At 42.7% G+C, this 17,482-nt stretch overlaps 1 protein-coding gene across 1 annotated transcript in view; it reads right to left on the reverse strand.

Annotated features, from left to right (window-relative positions):
* Positions 1-6,483: 6,483 nt before the first annotated feature.
* LOC131197914 (vomeronasal type-2 receptor 26-like) overlaps positions 6,484-17,482 on the reverse strand; it is a 29,536-nt gene continuing 18,537 nt past the window's right edge. Inside the window, exons 2-5 of the mRNA XM_058182416.1 lie at positions 15,849-16,133; positions 15,258-15,590; positions 11,305-11,431; positions 6,484-7,382 (exon numbers count right to left, since the gene is read on the reverse strand). Coding sequence (XP_058038399.1) covers positions 6,484-7,382; positions 11,305-11,431; positions 15,258-15,590; positions 15,849-16,133 — 1,644 coding nt within the window. The remainder of the gene's footprint in view (positions 7,383-11,304; positions 11,432-15,257; positions 15,591-15,848; positions 16,134-17,482) is intronic.

Here is a 17,482-nt window from a genome sequence, read left to right on the forward strand (position 1 = left end):
TATTTTCTAAAACTAGCTAATAACATCCCTTTTTTTGGGGGGAGTAGTACCATAAAATTATATATCTCATATATATATATATATTTAACCAAGAATGTAATGCAATAACTTTTTTGAAGGATTTGCTATTAGAATAGCAGTTACAGTAAAAGAAGAAAAGCGAAACACGTAGAAAAAAATGAATATACAAAAATTATCATCATAGAAAAAATGAGATATACAAAAACAATCACCCTGTCAGTTAATACTTAGTTGGGTAACCTTTAGCATGAATTACGGCCTTACAACGTCTTCCCGTGGAGTGAACCAAGTCTTTTAGTTCTGCAGTTGTTATAATGTGAAACCAAGATGGAATGATCCTATACTAGGACCTACCTAGTGGCACTGAGGGAAGCGAGGCGTTGCTACGCCTCCTCCCTCATTGCGTCGGCAGATAACCGCCCAGCTGCCCTGTTTCGGGTGACCCGCTCCCTCCTTCACCAGGGGGAGCGGGATGACCCGTTGCAGGGACGTGCTGAGGAGTTTAACGGTTATCTATACGATAAAATCGTTCAGCTTCGAGACGGTCTGGACCAGAATTGTGGCGATTCGGACGGGACGGCTGAGGGCGGTCTTGGTGATATTGTCTGGGATGAATTTGACCCTGTGGCTCCCGAGGACATGGACAGGTTGCTGGGTAGATTGAATGCCACCACGTGTTTACTGGACCCGTGCCCCTCCTGGCTGGTGCTGGCCACTCAGGAGGTGACACGAGGCTGGCTCCAGGGGATTACGAGCGCTTCCTTGCTGGAGGGAGTCTTTCCGGCCGCCTTGAAAGAGGCGGTGGTGAGGCCCCTCCTCAAGAAGCCTTCCTGACCCGCTGTTTTAGGTAATTATCGTCCGGTCTCCAACCCGCTCATGCGAAGGTTGTAGAGAGTATGGTGGCATATCAGTTTCCCTTGCACCTGGAGGAAACTGTCTATCTAGACCCGTTCCAGTCCGGCTTCCGGCCCGGTTACAGCACTGAGACGGCTTTGGTCGCGTTGGTGGATGATCTCTGGAGGGCCAGGGATAGGGGTTGTTCCTCTGCCCTGGTCCTATTAGACCTCTCAGCGGCTTTCGATACCATCGACCATGGTATCCTGCTGGGCCGGTTGGAGGGATTGGGAGTGGGAGGCACCGTTTATCGGTGGTTCTCCTCCTATCTCTCCGACCGGTCGCAGACGGTGTTGGCGGGGGCAGAGGTCACCCGCGGCGCCTCACTTGTGGGTGCCGCAGGGCCGATTCTCTCGCCTTCTGTTCAACATCTATATGAAGCCGCTGGGTGAGATCATCAGTGGCTTCGTGTGAGGTACCAGCTGTACGCTGATGACACCCAGCTGTACTTTTCCACACCGGCCACCCCAATGAAGCTATCAAGTGCTGTCCCGGTGCTTGGAAGCCGACGGGTCTGGATGGGGAGAAACAGGCTCAAGCTCAATCCTCCAAGACGGAGTGGCTGTGGATGCCGGCATCCCGGTACAGTCAGCTGAGTCCACGGCTGACTGTTGGGAGCGAGTCATTGGCCCCGATGGAGAGGGTGCGCAACTTGGGCGTTCTCCTGGATGTACGGCTGTCTTTGAGGACCACCTGACGGCCGCCTCCAGGAGAGCTTTCCACCAGGTTCGCCTGGTGCGCCAGTTGCGCCTTTCTAGACCGGGATGCTTTGTGCACAGTCACTCACGCCCTTGTGACGCCTCGCCTGGATTACTGCAATGCTCTCTACATGGGGCTCCCCTTGAGGGGCATCCGGAGGCTACAGTTAGTCCAGAATGCAGCTGCGCGGGTGATAGAGGGAGCCCCTCCTGGCTCCCGTGTGGCACCTATCCTGCGCAGGCTGCACCGGCTACCTGTGGCCTTCCGGTGCGCTTCAAGGTGTTGGTGAACGTCTTCAAAGCGCCCATGGCATAGGGCCGGGCTATTTACGGGACCGCCTGCTGCTACCGGATACCTCTCACCGACCCGTGCGCTCTCACAGAGAGGGACTCCTCAGGGTGCCGTCGGCGCGACAGTGTTGTCTGGCGACGCCCAGGGGAAGGGCCTTCTCTGTGGGGGCTCCCGCCCTCTGGAACGAACTCCCCCCAGGACTCCGTCAACTTCCGGACCTCCGAACCTTTCGTCGCGAGCTTAAAACTCACTTATTCATCTGCGCTGGACTGGGTTAGTTTTAAATTTATGGGTTTTTTAATGGGTTTTTATTCTAAATTTTAATCTTGGCCAATTTAATAAGTTTTTTAACTGTATTTTAATTGTATTTATTGTATCATTGTGTATTTTAATTGGCTGTGAACCGCCCTGAGTCCTTCGGGAGAAGGGCGGTATAAAAATTTAAATAATAAATAAAATAAATAAATAAATAATGATTGCTTCTGTTAACTGGGTTTTATTGCTGGGTCGCTTCTGACTAACAAGTTTCTTTAGTCAGCTCCATAGATTTTCAATTGGGTTAAGGTCTGGGCTATTCCTAGGCCATTCCAGCAGTGGAATATAGTTATCTTGAAACTCCCTCCTAAAAAAAGTGGTGTTATTACCCATCAAACCTCAAAAATACACTTTTCCCAAAAGGTTTCCACAATTTTAGCCACTACTGTAATTTGTACAGCTAGGTAACAAAAAGTTTGTTTCTTGTACTGATTTAAACCCCAGATGTTGTAATTCAGAGTTCAAAAGTTTTATTTAGCACACAAGGCAAAAGCGTTGAGTTTTGAGTCTGCCCAACTCCTTTGCAAAGGGCGCAAACAAAGCCCCTTTTAAGTCACGTGTGATGTTATCTGCATATCAGAATAACTGAATGACAGAGTTGGAAGGGCCCTATGAGATTTTCTAATCCAACCCCCTATTCTGTTGTGTCTCGTCTGATCTCACCACAGTCGGGGTCTTCTTATTTGCTTCCGAACACGGAGGAATGTCCTAGTATGCCTCCCAGCCCCAGCCCTGGCTCCATGCCCAGGCAAACGGAGCAACTAGACCCCTCCCCCTCCTCCACAGCATGTGAGCCTGAGGGAGGTCAATTACCAACAGCTGCAGACTGGAGTGACACTCGCGTCAGAAGACTTGATAGACGGAGGCAACAGAAGGAAGGGAGGGGCAAGCCTGGATAAGTGCTGAGTCATGGAGCCATACCCCATGGCCTATATAAAGGATCTGCTTTCTGGCATTCTTTGAGTCAGGCAAAGTCTAAACATATCTTGCTGAAGACACTTTCTGGTCTCCTGCCTGCCCTGAGGACTTTGCTAGGACTTTGGCAGAGTTGCAGAGGCACGCCTGATTCGGATTTCCCTGACCCGGCCATCAGCGGAGGAGTGGGACACGACATATTCAAGCAGGAAACCCTATACCATTTCAGGCAAATGGTTGCCCAATCTCTTCTTAAAATCTGTGGAGCACCCACAAATTCTGGAGGCAAGTCATTCCACTGTTCAATTATTCTTTCAGGAACTTTCGCCTTCATTCTAGGTTGGTTATCTCCAGTGGTGGGTTGCTACCAGTTCTCCCCGGTTCTTGCAAACTGGTAGTGGAAATTTTGAGTAGTTCGGAGAACCGGTAAATACCTATGCCTGGCCCCGCCCCCGATCTATTCACTGCCTCCCGACAGATCTAGATCGTCTAGAAGGAAAAAATTAGGGCTCACTTGACAAAGAAGATACTTGACATTTAGGCCAAAAAAAACACAAAATGCACCAGTACCGTATATGTGGTACCTTGCTCAATAGTAGTACCTGTGAGAGGGATCTTGGAGTCCTAGTGGACAACCATTTAGATATGAGCCAGCAGCGTGCAGCAGCTGCTAAAAAAGCCAACACAGTTCTGGGCTGCATAAACAGAGGGATAGAATCAAGATCACGTGAAGTGTTAATACCACTTTATAATGCCTTGGTAAGGCCACACTTGGAATATTGCATTCAGTTTTGGTCGCCACAATGTAAAAAAGATGTTGAGACTCTAGAAAGAGTGCAGAGAAGAGCAACAAAGATGATTAGGGGACTGGAGGCTAAAACATATGAAGAATGGTTGCAGGAACTGGGTATGTCTAGTTTAATAAAAAGAAGGACTAGGGGAGACATGATAGCTGTGTTCCAATATCTCAGGGGCTGCCACAAAGAAGAGGGAGTCGGGCTGTTCTCCAAAGCACCTGAGGGTAGAACAAGAAGCAATGGGTGGAAACTGATCAAAGAAAGAAGCAACTTAGAACTAAGGAGAAATTTCCTGACAGTTAGAACAATTAATAAGTGGAACGACTTGCCTGTAGAAGTTGTGAATGCTCCGACACTGGAAATTTTTAAGAAAATGTTGGATAACCATCTGACTGAGATGGTGTAGGGTTTCCTGCCTGGGCAGGGGGTTGGACTAGAAGGCCTCCAAGGTCCCTTCCAACTCTGTTGTTATGTTATGTTAAGAGGAAAAAAAAAACCAAGACACCTGGCTTGTTGGCTTTAAATTGAGAGACCAAGAAGCCTCTCAACTGATCGGCTAGAATGAAAAAATCAGGACTCGCTTCTCAGCCAGGAGATCACTTGGCAAGGAAAAAGAAGGAAAAAAAAAAAAGACGCCGTCGCTTTAAAATGATAAGCCAAGAAGCAGCTGCTGGAAGGAGGTTTTTACTTGCAGAAGCGAAGTGACATTCAGCAGTTTGTTTCTGGGTCAGCTGAACAACAAACTGAATAAGAAGAGGAATTCTTATATGGTTCTACGTTTTTGAAGTTTTGGGGTTTGTGCAACATGGGCTTTGTGTTTCTAAAAAGGTTAGGGCGATTTCCATTGTGAAATATCCTGTCTTGAATGCGTTTTCTGCCTGCTTGTAAATGGAGCCGAACTTCCGGCTTCCACTTTCTGTTATCTCTAAGTACCGGTAGCTATTTTCTTCTTACAAAGTTTCCTTTATGCAGCTGGCAGGAATGTGGAATGAATATCAGGCAGGTTCCTTGTTAGCAGCTTGATTTTTCGTTGCTTTTCTGGGAGCCTTTTCTTATGTGTAATATTTTATTTGGGGAAATGAAGAGGGGGGAGTTTGATTCCTTCCCAGAGCAGGTTAGTGGGGTGGGGAGGGAATGGGGATTTTGCAGTATCATTCCCCATCATGCTCGCTATGCCACGCCCACCAAGCCACACCCACAGAACCAGTAAAATAGTAAAATTTTTTGAAACCCATCACTGCATAAATCCATCTTAATATGCTATTTCTGGTATGTGATGTTTTATATATATACAGAGAAAGCAGCCCTCTTGTAATCTTTGACTTTTAGGCTTGCTGTCAAACATCAGCCATAATACTACTGACAGTTTTGAACAATATGCAAGTTGTATTACACGAATGGTTATTTCATATGTGAAATTATGACTGAAATGTTTCTGCACCTATATTGGTTCACACTGTCAGGAAGTTTCTCCTTAATTTTAGGTTGCTTCTCTCTTTGTTCAGTTTCCATCCATTGCTTCTTGTTTTGCCTTGTGGTTCTTTGGAAAATACATTGCCCCTTCTTCATTCTGGCAGCCCCTTAAAAGCCTACTGCCTATCACATTCTTGGGCAAAGGATGTGAGCCATTTCCTCCTTTCAGTGGTCCATGAAAGTGCATTTATAGTATGTAGATAATAAAGTTGAAAAAAGGTGAACAACATTTTTACAGAACTATAGATACATTGAGGCTGGGTGTGACAAGAAATGTCTGGGAGGGGAGTGGCCAGACGAGGCACCCCCTTTTTTTTTTGTTTACATTTATACCCCGCCCTTCTCCGAAGACTCAGGGCGGCTTACAATGTATAAGGCAATAGTCTCATTCTATTTGTATATTTTTTTACAAAGTCAACTTATTGCCCCCCCAACAATCTGGGTCCTCATTTTACCTACCTTATAAAGGGTGGAAGGCTGAGTCAACCTTGGGCCGGGCTCGAACCTGCAGTAATTGCAGGCTCTGTGTTCTAATAACAGGCTTCTCTACTGCCTGAGCTATCCCAGCCCCTCCCTTGATGGGAGTGACATCGAGTTGGCCACACCTACCTAGTCACATGACCATCAATCCACGCCCACTGTCACATGACCATCATATGGATAGTGAGGGTCAATGGTTTGAAATAGGGGTAAAAGACAATATCTCCAGTTTATAACAGAGCTCTTGCAGCAGTGCCAAGATTTCACAAGCAATTGCACTCTGATTCAGGTGACCGTGAAGGCATAGATAAACCTCCAAGAGGCCCTAAGAGCTCTCACAGAGTGCTAACTACCAGAGGACAGCAAAGAAATATAATCCTTCCATCTCCCCTCCCACCATCCTTTCAGAACCTATCCTTCCATCCGTCCACCATCCAGTCTCAACTGTCAGTACCTATCCTTCCATCTTCCCTTGCCATGATAACAGATGAAGTTTCTTGGATGAGAAATGAAACATTTTGTTCTTCTTCCTCAAGGAAAAAAAACAGTCCAGTTGTCTTTTGAAAAAGCACATTTGAGATTCAGTCTTGTTCTTTTTCTATTTCTTATGTATTAAATGTTCTCTAGTGTTGAGCTCAGGCCTCCATATAATTATATAGATTTTTGGGATGAAGATGCATCCCAGTAAACCGGCACCAGAAGACAGGATAGAGAAGATCTCCACGGCCACCATGTACTTTCCTTTGGTGCTCAGGTAGGTGGGGACAAAGGTCAGCCAAACGCTGCAGAAAACCAACATGCTGAAAGTGATAAACTTGGCTTCATTGAAACTGTCTGGTAACTTCCTGGCTAAAAAAGCCACAGTGAAGCTGAGAAGAGCCAAGAGGCCCATGTAGCTCAAGACGCAGTAAAACATGGTGATGGAACCTTCATGACATTCCACTATGATTTCTCCATGGAGGGTCTCCATGTCCAAATCAGGAAATGGAGGAGAAGTACCCAGCCAAACAATACAGATACCTAGTTGAATGAAGGAACAGAAGCAGACGATAGAATAGGCCAACCTTTGCCCCACCCATTTGTGGAATAGGCTTCCTGGCTTTGAGGCTAGGAATGCTACAACAACTGTGATGGTTTTGCCTAATATAGAAGAGATAGCAACAGAGAAGGTGATGCCAAATGTCGTTTGTCGGAGGAGGCAGATTGCCTTATTGGGCTGCCCAATGAACAGAATTGAACAAAGGAAGCAAAGGAGGAGAGAGATAAGGAGAACATAGGTGAGGTTACAATTGTTGGCTTTGACAATAGGAGTATCCCTTTGCTTAATGAAGATTGTCAGGACAAGACCTGTAGTAAGAGAGAAAAAAAGACCCAAAGCAGTGAAAGCACTGCCCAAAGATTCTTCAAAAGTCAGAAAGTTCAGTTTCTTAGGAATACATTGCACCCGAGCTTCATTTGGAAAATGATCCTTGGAGCAAGCCTTACAGTTTTCCATGTCTGGAAATAAAAGAAAAGATTATTTGGAAAGAATGCCAATCATCCTTTGGAGTGGAAGCTATTTTATCTTCTGGTGTTTTGGAATGTGTTTCAAATACTATGGAAAAGTGTATAGTCCATATCACCATAGTGATAGTTATAGTTCCGTGATGGTGATGCATGCACACGCCAGCCAGTGATATTTGGGCCTTCTGGGCCTACCAGAAGTAGGAAAATAGGCTGTTTCCTGCCTCTGGAGGGCCTGTGGTGGGTGGGGAAGGCCCATTTTTCTTTCTCACCTGGCTCCAGATCCTCTCTATGAATCTAGGGAGGGTGAAAACAGCCTTCCCCAGGCTCTCTGGAGGCCCAAAATGTTCCATTTCCTCCTAGAGAGGCTCTGGAGGCTGGAGACAGCAAAAAAGTCACTTCCTGTCCAACCGGAAGTTGGAAAACGGGCCATTTTGGGCCTCCAGAGGACCTGCGAGGGGTTGGGGAAGGCTGTTTTCACCCTCCCCAAATGCATTGAGAGGATCTGGAGCCAGATGAGAAAGAAAAACAGGCCTACCAGGCCATCATGTGCCAGGAGAGGGGGGAGGGGGATTGCGCGTGCATGCACAGGGCGGGGCACATAGAATTATGGGTGTGGGCATGCGCGTGAACCTTCCCCCCCTCCCATCCTGGCACGCAATGGCAAAAAAGTTAGCCATCACTGTTATAATTCATATCACCTCTTGCTCACCTATGCTCTGTAGCAGCCCCTGCTGTCTGATGCTCTGTAGCCCTGATGACAAACCTATGGTGGCACGCAGAGCCCTCTCTGTGGGCACGTGAGCCATTGTCAGCCAGTCTTCGTGGGTGCTGGAGTGTCAGAAAATGGCCTGAAAATGGCCTGAAAAATGGCCTATTTCCAGGCCATTTCCAGGCCATTGTTTTGGTCTTCAGGTTTCCAGTGCTCCAGCACGCGGGCATGCATACACATACATGCGTGTTCCACTTTGGGCTACTCAATGCCAAAAAGGTTTGCCATCACTGCTCTATAGCATCAACTCCAACCTGCTTATACTCCAAAGTAACTGCTTGCAATGCCGATTCATCTACAACCCTTAATTGCCGTCTTGCTTTCCTAAGACTGCAGTCACGTTTGGTCCTTTCTTAATGACCCACATGGTCTCTGCGTTACAATAGTAACTGGGACTACTGAGATCAGAATGGGACAACTTGCTGTGGGCAATTCGCGGTGGCCAACTTGATATGGGACAACTCACTGTTGTCAGGGTTCTGACAGATGCCCTAATTAAATCATGAGCCTCAAGCCAAAAGAAATCCAGTTATTTATTAGGAGCTTCATGTTGGCACATTCCCAAGTGAAGCCAGCTCTGACCTTACATAATTTACACCCCAATCATGACCCTGTTTTCCCCCTCCCCCCAGGGTGTGTCATCAATCACATTCACCAACAGAGCAATTTAATGAGTTGTAGAGGTCACTCCCCTCTGGCTGCTGTGGATAATCCTGGGATACAGCCTTGAGAGACAAAAATCTGGAATGTGCATCTGACTTTGGCTGCTGTGCCGTTTTGCCAGTTTCCCATCCCCCCTGGTCTATGGCAACTTGAGAGCAGGCCAGGGATGCTTTGTGAGTTGACAACCGTAGGACCATTCAAAAAATCAATTCCATTATTTAAAATAATTTAAAATTTGTCATTCACATTTCATTTTGTCCCTACCTTTCCATCGTCTCTTTAATGATTCTACTACAAGATTTTTTAAATCTTAGCGTAAATCTTGTTCTGCGGTGAGTTGTCCTGCAGTGAGTTGGCAGGAATGAGTTGGCCATTATGAGATGGCCCTGACAAATTGTCCTAGACCACCCCCTGAGATTACCATTGATAAGTGGTGTAATTATGTGACATTGTGCTTTATGATGGCATCACTTAGTCATATCAATCCCAGTCCCAATTATCATTCCAATGTTAGGACTACATATACTGACATTCTTTCTTTTCCTATGCCAATTACATGGTCATAAAGATTCCACCATAATGGTCCTCTGAAGTTTTTCATGCTACCTTGGTTCTGGAGCATGTAGTTTGTTTGTTTTTTTAATTGAAAAAGTTTTAAAAAAACAAAAACATTTCCCCCCCTTTCCCCCCCCTCCCTCCCAGAAGACCCCCCCCCCGGCTTCCCGGGTCAATCACAAGGTATTGTTATACATAAACCAAACATAGAGTAACATTTTTCCCTTCTAATCCAATTAACCTCATCCAAATCTTTTCATCTCCCAACCCCTCCCCATTACATAAAATAATACTTCCTAATTATTCAAAGGCAGTCTGATATTTCTTAATCTGATATCTATTTTGTAAATAATCAATCCATTTTTCCCATTCAATTAAATATCTTTCCTGCGTATTGTCTTTTAAAAAAGCTGAGATTTTAGCCATCTCAGCCAAATTAATGACTTTCAATATCCATTCTTCTATTGTAGGTACCTCTTCTTTCTTCCAGTATTGTCCAATCAACAGTCTTGCTGCTGTTATTAAATTCAGAATCAATTTAGTCTCAATCCCTGTACAATCCGTTATAATTCCCAAAAGAAAAATTGCAGGAACTTTATCTTCTTCTTCAGTACATTTTGAATAATCCACCAAATTCTTATCCAAAAGGCCTTAATTTTCTTGCAAGTCCACCAAATATGAAAATATGTAGCATCATCACAATCACACCTCCAACATTTCGCTTGGATATCAGGATACATACATGATAATTTTTTGGGATCTAAGTGCCATCTATAAAACATCTTATAAAAATTTTCCCTTAAATTCTGTGCTTGTTTAAACTTAACATTTCTAACCCAGATTTTCTCCCATGTTTCCAACATTATTGGTTCCTGAATATTCTGTGCCCATTTTATCATACAGTCCTTTATCAAATCCTTTTCAGAATCTATTTCAAGCAACACATTATACAATCTCTTTATATGCTCCTGGGTCTGATTTCTAATTTGCTTTATTAAATTTTCCTCCCTTTGCATTATACCAATTTTTTGATCCTCTTTCCATCTAACACTTATTTGCCCATATTGAAACCAAGTATAATTCCTCCCTTCTTCATTTAATACCTGTAATGATTTTAATTGCAATCTACCTCCTTCAGCGTGCAAAAGTTCTTTATAAGTAATCATTTCCTGTCTCTGGAGCATGTAGTTTTTGATGGATATCCATCTCTTGCTTTAGCATGGACACAAATACAAACTGTCAGCCTCCGCTTTAATTAAGTGTATTTCTCTTACTAGACTGTTTTACTGTTTTATTACTTCGTTAAAGGATTGCTTCTTACTGAATGTTTTACATGATTTATGGGAGAGGTAGGGAGGTTTCTACCGTAGCTAGCATTCGGCTGACTTTGCATGTGTGGGGGAGGAAGATAATCTTTCAAGCAGTTTTTCAATCAGACTTTTGAATTGTTTTGGCGCGTGAATGTAACGGGAGTTGCCTGCTTCACATTCCATCCAGAAGATTGACAGAGGGAGAATATTGGAAGTGAAACTACACATGGCCAAGGAGGAAGATGCCATTGGTTATAACTATTTGAACTCTAGTGTGGGGGAGGGCTCAGCAGGGGATATGTCGTCTGTGGTTTTTGTATATTTCCAGTTCTGGCTTTGCTTCCATAGCTTTCAGACTTGTTTAGTAAAAATTACCAATTTCTTCGAAATGATGGAGTTGGGTCTTTATTTTTTTAAACATTGATCTGAGGCATGCTGACACAAACATACTCATGGATACTCACGTAAAATTCCTAATGCACGTGTACATTTAAATAAATAATTTGATTGCTGTATTATTACAATTAAAAATAAATATTAAAACGCACTGTAAAATGTGTGGTTATGATAAAATCGTAATGTGATGGCAGTTTTGTTTTTAACTTATTTTTCTTACCCTTCTGACCTGAGATCGTTCTTTCTGGACATGGAGCACAATCATAGCAGCAAAAAAATTTCCCTTCCTTCTTTGTCTTTCGGTATCCAGGTGCACAAGGGTCATTGCATAAGGAAAGGGGTGGCACCTATTTAAAAATAGCTGTGTTCATTATTAGGAACAAAGTCTTAGCATTTGCTTTATGGTAAATGAATTTCCAGTATTTAACATTTATAAGCAGGTGGATGGACTAGCTGTTGGGGGAGCAATTGAGGCATAAAGGTAGTCATACTTTAGTGATTGGAATTTGGATTGGATGGGTGACTCGGTCATTAAGCCATTGAGTATGGCTGTGCTTACAATTTTATCTCAGTTTTCCTTTGCTTTATAATATCAGAAGGATGTGAACCCTAAGAGTTGGCTGAACCCAAACAGTAGGGAACTGGGCTCAGATAAAGTCAGACAGAAGGGTAAATCTTATAGCCTCCCCCCGCCCCATTTCCTTGCCATTAGGAATGCTCACCCTGGCACTGGAATAATTTGCAAGAAGAGAATTAATATTCATATTTGCATTCATTTGAGAGAAAGGGATTGCAAGAGAGTAAGCAGGCACACACTAGGCAATATGCATCTACTGTAATTAGATCTACTGTCTGATGAGTCATCTTTTCCAAGACACTTTGAAATGACTTTCGAAAGGAATTCTTATTTAAAACTATATCTATCACATGCTGATTTTATATGGGAAGTCTAAGCATGTGTCCCAGGTTATGCATGAATTCTATCACTGAAGGTCACGCCATTGACACCCACCTGAGTGAATTTTTTGTTCCATTGGATTTGGTCTTTCTTGATCATGATGGTTTTCAATGGAGGATCCAGCTCCCCAACTTGGATTTTTACGTAAGATTTATTTGGGAATGTGACCAAGTTTATAATGTCAAATCCAGCTACTAATTCACCCTGTTGATTGAATGTAATTTCATCTCTAGCGCTGTTGTTGAATGAAATCCTCTGCAGAAATGAATGTAGCTAATAAGAGACAGAGTGGGATACGGTATGGAAAGAAATGAAGAGTATTATTAAAGAGTTATTATTTCCAATAAATTATCTGGAAGGATTAAGATTTTCTACCAAGAAAAGAGAAAAATTAAAGAAAAACAGGTGCTAATGGGTGGCATCTAGCTGTTTAGGCACTACTTATGGAAATTAAAATGAAATGTTAAATCAGCATAATGTTAGATGATAATGTAAAATAACATCCAAAATAATGATTGGCGGGCTTAAAAGATAGTACCAGCTTTAGCATCCGTGGAAACTAAACCTGTCTCTAACACTATGAGAAATATAGGTTTATGTTGTATTGTGATGTCAAGGAATGCAGTCCTTTGCTTATTGTTGAATAAGACAAATATTCAGGCTGGAATTCAAACACTACACTACTAACCAGAGCATATAAAACATTTGCTAGACCAATTCTTGAATACGGCTCGACTGTTTGGAACCCATACCACATTTCTGACATCAGTACAATTGAACGTGTCCAGAAATATTTTACAAGAAGAATTCTCCACTCCTCCGAATACAACAAAATACCTTATGCCACCAGACTTGAAGTCCTGGGTTTAGCAAATTTAGAACTACGCTGCCTTCGACATGACCTGAGTTTAACTCATAGAATCATCTATTACAATGTCCTTCCTGTCGAAGACTACTTCAGCTTCAATCGCAACAATACACGAGCACACAATAGATTTAAACTTAATGTTAACCGCTCCAATCTTGATTGCAGAAAATATGACTTCAGAAACAGAGTTGTTAATGCTTGGAATACACTACCTGACTCTGTGGTCTCTTCCCAAAATCCCCAAAGCTTCAACCAAAAACTATCTACCATTGACCTCACCCCATTCCTAAGAGGTCTGTAAGGGGCATGCATAAGAGCACAAACGTGCCTACCGTTCCTGTCCTATTGTTTCCTTTCATTATATCCAATTAATATAGTTATTACCTACTCATATATATGCTTATATTGTATAATTATTTCATGCTTATGCTTATATATACTGTGTGACAAAATAAATAAATAAAATAAATAAATAAATAAATTCAAATCTTTAAAAACAGATAGAGCAATATTCTAATTTTGTTCTTATATGTGAGAAGAGGACGACAAAATATTACTGCTCATAAATAGATCAGTTGTGAGGCATATCACATAATTTCTCTAGTACAAAACTATCAGATATCAGTTGTTTAAGGAAAGTAACACCATCGTATAATGAGGAATAGAGTGACTCTCAAAAAAATGAATGTACGTTTTTAGTGATTTGGCTATGATAATATTTAGTTTTAATTGGGTTTTTAATGCTTATTTATTATATTGTTTTTTAATATGCCTGTGAACCGCCCTGAGTCCTACGGGAGATGGTGCGGTATAAAAGTATGATTAATAAATAAATAAATAAATAAATGTAGAACTCTACACCAAGGTAGGTAAGCAGAGTTCTTTCTTATTCCTCTAAATCTCAAACTCATGTGAACATACTTCTCTCTCTTCAGAATGGCAAATGAATGAGCATTTCAAATCAAATGTAGAAATTCCCGGGGCTTAGCGTAGGGCAGGTTTCATAACCAGATGATTTCATATGAATTCTGATGGTTCACCCCCTGCCCAATAAGCTCTTTTGAACATCTCTGCCAGGCATAAGACTCCTGAAATGTAACTATGAGATAAGATGCTTAGTGTTTTCAACACTATACAGGTACTCCTTGGATTATGATCAGTGGTGGTATTCAGCCAGTTCAGACCGGTTTGGGCGAACCGGTAGTGGTGACCTGCGGGTGGGCCCCGATGGGCCCCGCTTCCCCGGAACTGTGCTGTTCTATTTAGCCACATTTTCTAAGCTCTATGCATGCGTGCAAGCTGCACGCATGAGCAAAGCACATCTGCGGAAGGCTGCGCGCATGCGTGGAAAGCGCGCTCGAGCGAAGCGAGCATGCACATGTGCGCACTCTTATTTTTGGCGCGTGGCGAACCGGTGGTAAAATTATGTGAAACCCACCACTGTTTATGACCATTTGTTCAATGACAGTTCAAAGTTACAAAGGTGCTGAGTAAGGGGGACTTTTGATGGGTCCTTGGAGTTCTAGCCATTTCGGCATCTCTATGCTGACATTATTGTGAGGTGGCCGCTTAGTGCCCATAATGTTACAGTGAGCTATGGTCATGCGATCATAATTTCTATCATTCTCTACTGGCTTCCGAACAAGCAGATTAATGGGGAAGCCAGCTAGAATCCAGTAGTTACGGTCATGTGTGATCCTTGCTTAGCCACATGCTTGGTCCTTGTTTTAGTGACAGTAATGGGGACTGCAAAAATTGCTGTTGCTGATCGATGAAATCGTGTGGTTTCAGGCTTTATGGCCATGTCTCATTGTGACAGCTTCTGGTTCTAATTGCCACAGTAGCCCAAGGACTATCTATAATGTCCGAATAAACTACAGTAATAAAAAAAGAAGCTTTGTCATGAGAGATTCAATATTGTACCATTCTATTGTGTCAATAAGGGCTCAGGGGCTAGGACGTTGAGCTTGTCGATCGAAAGATCGACAACTCAGTTGTTCGAATCCCTAGTGCTGCCGTGTAACAGGATGAGTTCCCATTACTTGTCCCAGCTTCTGTTAACCTTGCAGTTTCGAAAGCACGTAAAAATGCAAGTAGAAAAACTAGGGACCACCTTTGGTGGGAAGGTAACAGCGTTCTGTGCGCCTTTGGCATTGATTCATGCTGCTCACATGACCACGGAGACGTCTTCGGACAGCGCTGGCTCTTCGGCTTTGAAATGGAGATGAGCACCGCCCCCTAGAGTTGGCAACAACTAGCACATATGTGCGAGGGGAACCTTTACCTTTACCTTTATTGTGTCAATGGAGAGAATTTCAGATAAGCTTTCATAAAGAGCACATTTTACCTGCCAAGGGTGTACATTCTGGAATGACTCCTTGGTTTCTTCTCTCCGAACTCTGTGCTTCAACCTAGATATCTGAGCAGCATGTAAGGCGTGTGCCAAAGCATGAACCGCATTGTAAATGCTGTAGCTGTGGCCAGTCATGCTCATTTCAAAATAAAACGCAGAGAGATCTTCCAGCCTCTCATCCCCAGTACATGCCTCTTCAATGTTTCTTGCTTTGTCAGAATTAGGAATATAGCAATCAAAGGCTTGCTCCCAGAAATGTTTGATAAAGCCGTTTCCATTTGCATCAGCAAGTTTGATCTTCTGAAGAAATTTCTGGAAGCCCAGAATCTGTTTGGAGTGAATTGCAAAGGAAAGAGTCCCATGGAACATCTGGATATTAAGTCCTTTATGCACAGTATGCAATGTGAAATCTATCTGCGCAGTTGTGATCCATACTTTTCCTGTAGAGATTTTCTCTTTACGTTCGGAATCGGTTGGAAGACATGTGGCCAGTGCAATAGATGCTACCGATATAAAGGCTATAGTTTCCCCATATACAATGACTGCATTGGCTTTTCTCTCTGTAAATACGTTGATATGACTCACTATTTGGTCCACCATTTGGAAAAAGTCACCGGAATGCATAATCTGGTCGAGTCTCTCGGTGAACTCTAAACAGATTCTATTCTGCAAAAGCTTTTGCTCCAGAGTCCTTGAGAAACGTTCTCCAGCTTCATCGTCTATGGTGATCAGTCCTACCCATTTCCATCTGAAATGCAGAAGGAGCTGGATTAAACCCTCATACTGAAGGGCTTCATCTGGAACCGTACGGTAGAAGGAAGGGAAATGAGATTCGGCTGTGACTTTAGATTCAAATGACCCATAAGAAATCTAGGGGAAGAAAAGAACGAAACATGAAAATGAGAAAGGAACACAACGGGTATAAGTTAGATTTATTTTATATACTTTAAAGGAGAATAGTTGTTGCTCAGGGTTGAAATGAGGGGTCCTTGGTGCTTTCTGAGCTTGATTGTTTTCTTTTTTTTTTGAAAAAGATTTTTTATTTTTTTATAAACCTAATAATAATAAAAAATCATTGTGAATAGATTATCAGTCAGGTACATCCTTAAACATATTTCAAATTTCACCCCCCATTATGGTCTAATACAATATATTTTCTTCTCCTTTTTAAAATTAATTGTTATCTGCACATATCTAATAAAAAAATTCTATTCCATCCCATTTTGAAAAATATTTAAATGAAGTATAGTCCCCATATTTATTTCCCCAAAATATCATTAATAAATCTGTTAATTTCTTGAATTTCACAAATCTAAACATATTTCTGTATTACTTAATCAGAGGTCAGACCATCTAACAACTCCCTCTTAAAACTGCCCAGAGATCACATAGACAATTTCCATCTTACTTAGGAATAGTCCTGAACTCACAAAGACTATTCCCTCTTATCATAGCTTGGTTGTTTTCTTGCAGGGGTTTCATTACAGTGGTGGGTTGCCCCCGGTTTGGACGGGTTCTTGCAAACTGGTAGTAAAACCGGTGGGAGGCTCTGCCCACCGACCCCAACGTCATCAGGAAGCTTCTGTGTATGTGCGGTCCCGTTGTGAACCGGTAGTAAAGGTAAGTAGAACCCACCCTGGTTTCATTACCCAAACTAGGTAATATCATTAGTGCCGATGCTTGCTAGCATGATTGTTTGACTGGAACTGATGATGTTACCTAGTTTAGGTAATGAAATGTCTGCAAGAAAACAACTGAGCTCTGAAAGTGCCCAGGACCCTCATTTGTATACTTTCTTTACAATATATTTAATTCCAGTTTTATTTTTTTCTTCCAGAAGAATCCCAAACTTGGTTTATATAAATATATCCTTGTTGTCATCTGTTTTAGGACTTCTGTTCAGTGGATATTATGCTTATAGTAATGCAGCCAACATGTCTAGGATCAGTAAAGTCCCATTTAAAACAGATAAGATTCTTTCAAACAGCCGGTTGGAATAGTGGTGAAGGCATTAAGTTAGAAATCAGGAGACTGTGAATTCTAGTTCTGCTTGAGATATAAAGCCAGCTGGGTGATCTCAGGCTCGTCACTCTCTCTCAGCCCTAGTAAGCAAGCAATGGCAAACCGTTTTTGAAATCCTGTCAAGGAAACTACAGGGCAATCTCAAGGTAGTCACCAGAAGTCAAGACTGACTTGAAGGCACCTACACACACACATAC

This window comes from Ahaetulla prasina, chromosome 4 (genome assembly GCF_028640845.1).
Source record: "Ahaetulla prasina isolate Xishuangbanna chromosome 4, ASM2864084v1, whole genome shotgun sequence".
NCBI classification, from domain to species: Eukaryota; Metazoa; Chordata; class Lepidosauria; order Squamata; family Colubridae; genus Ahaetulla; species Ahaetulla prasina.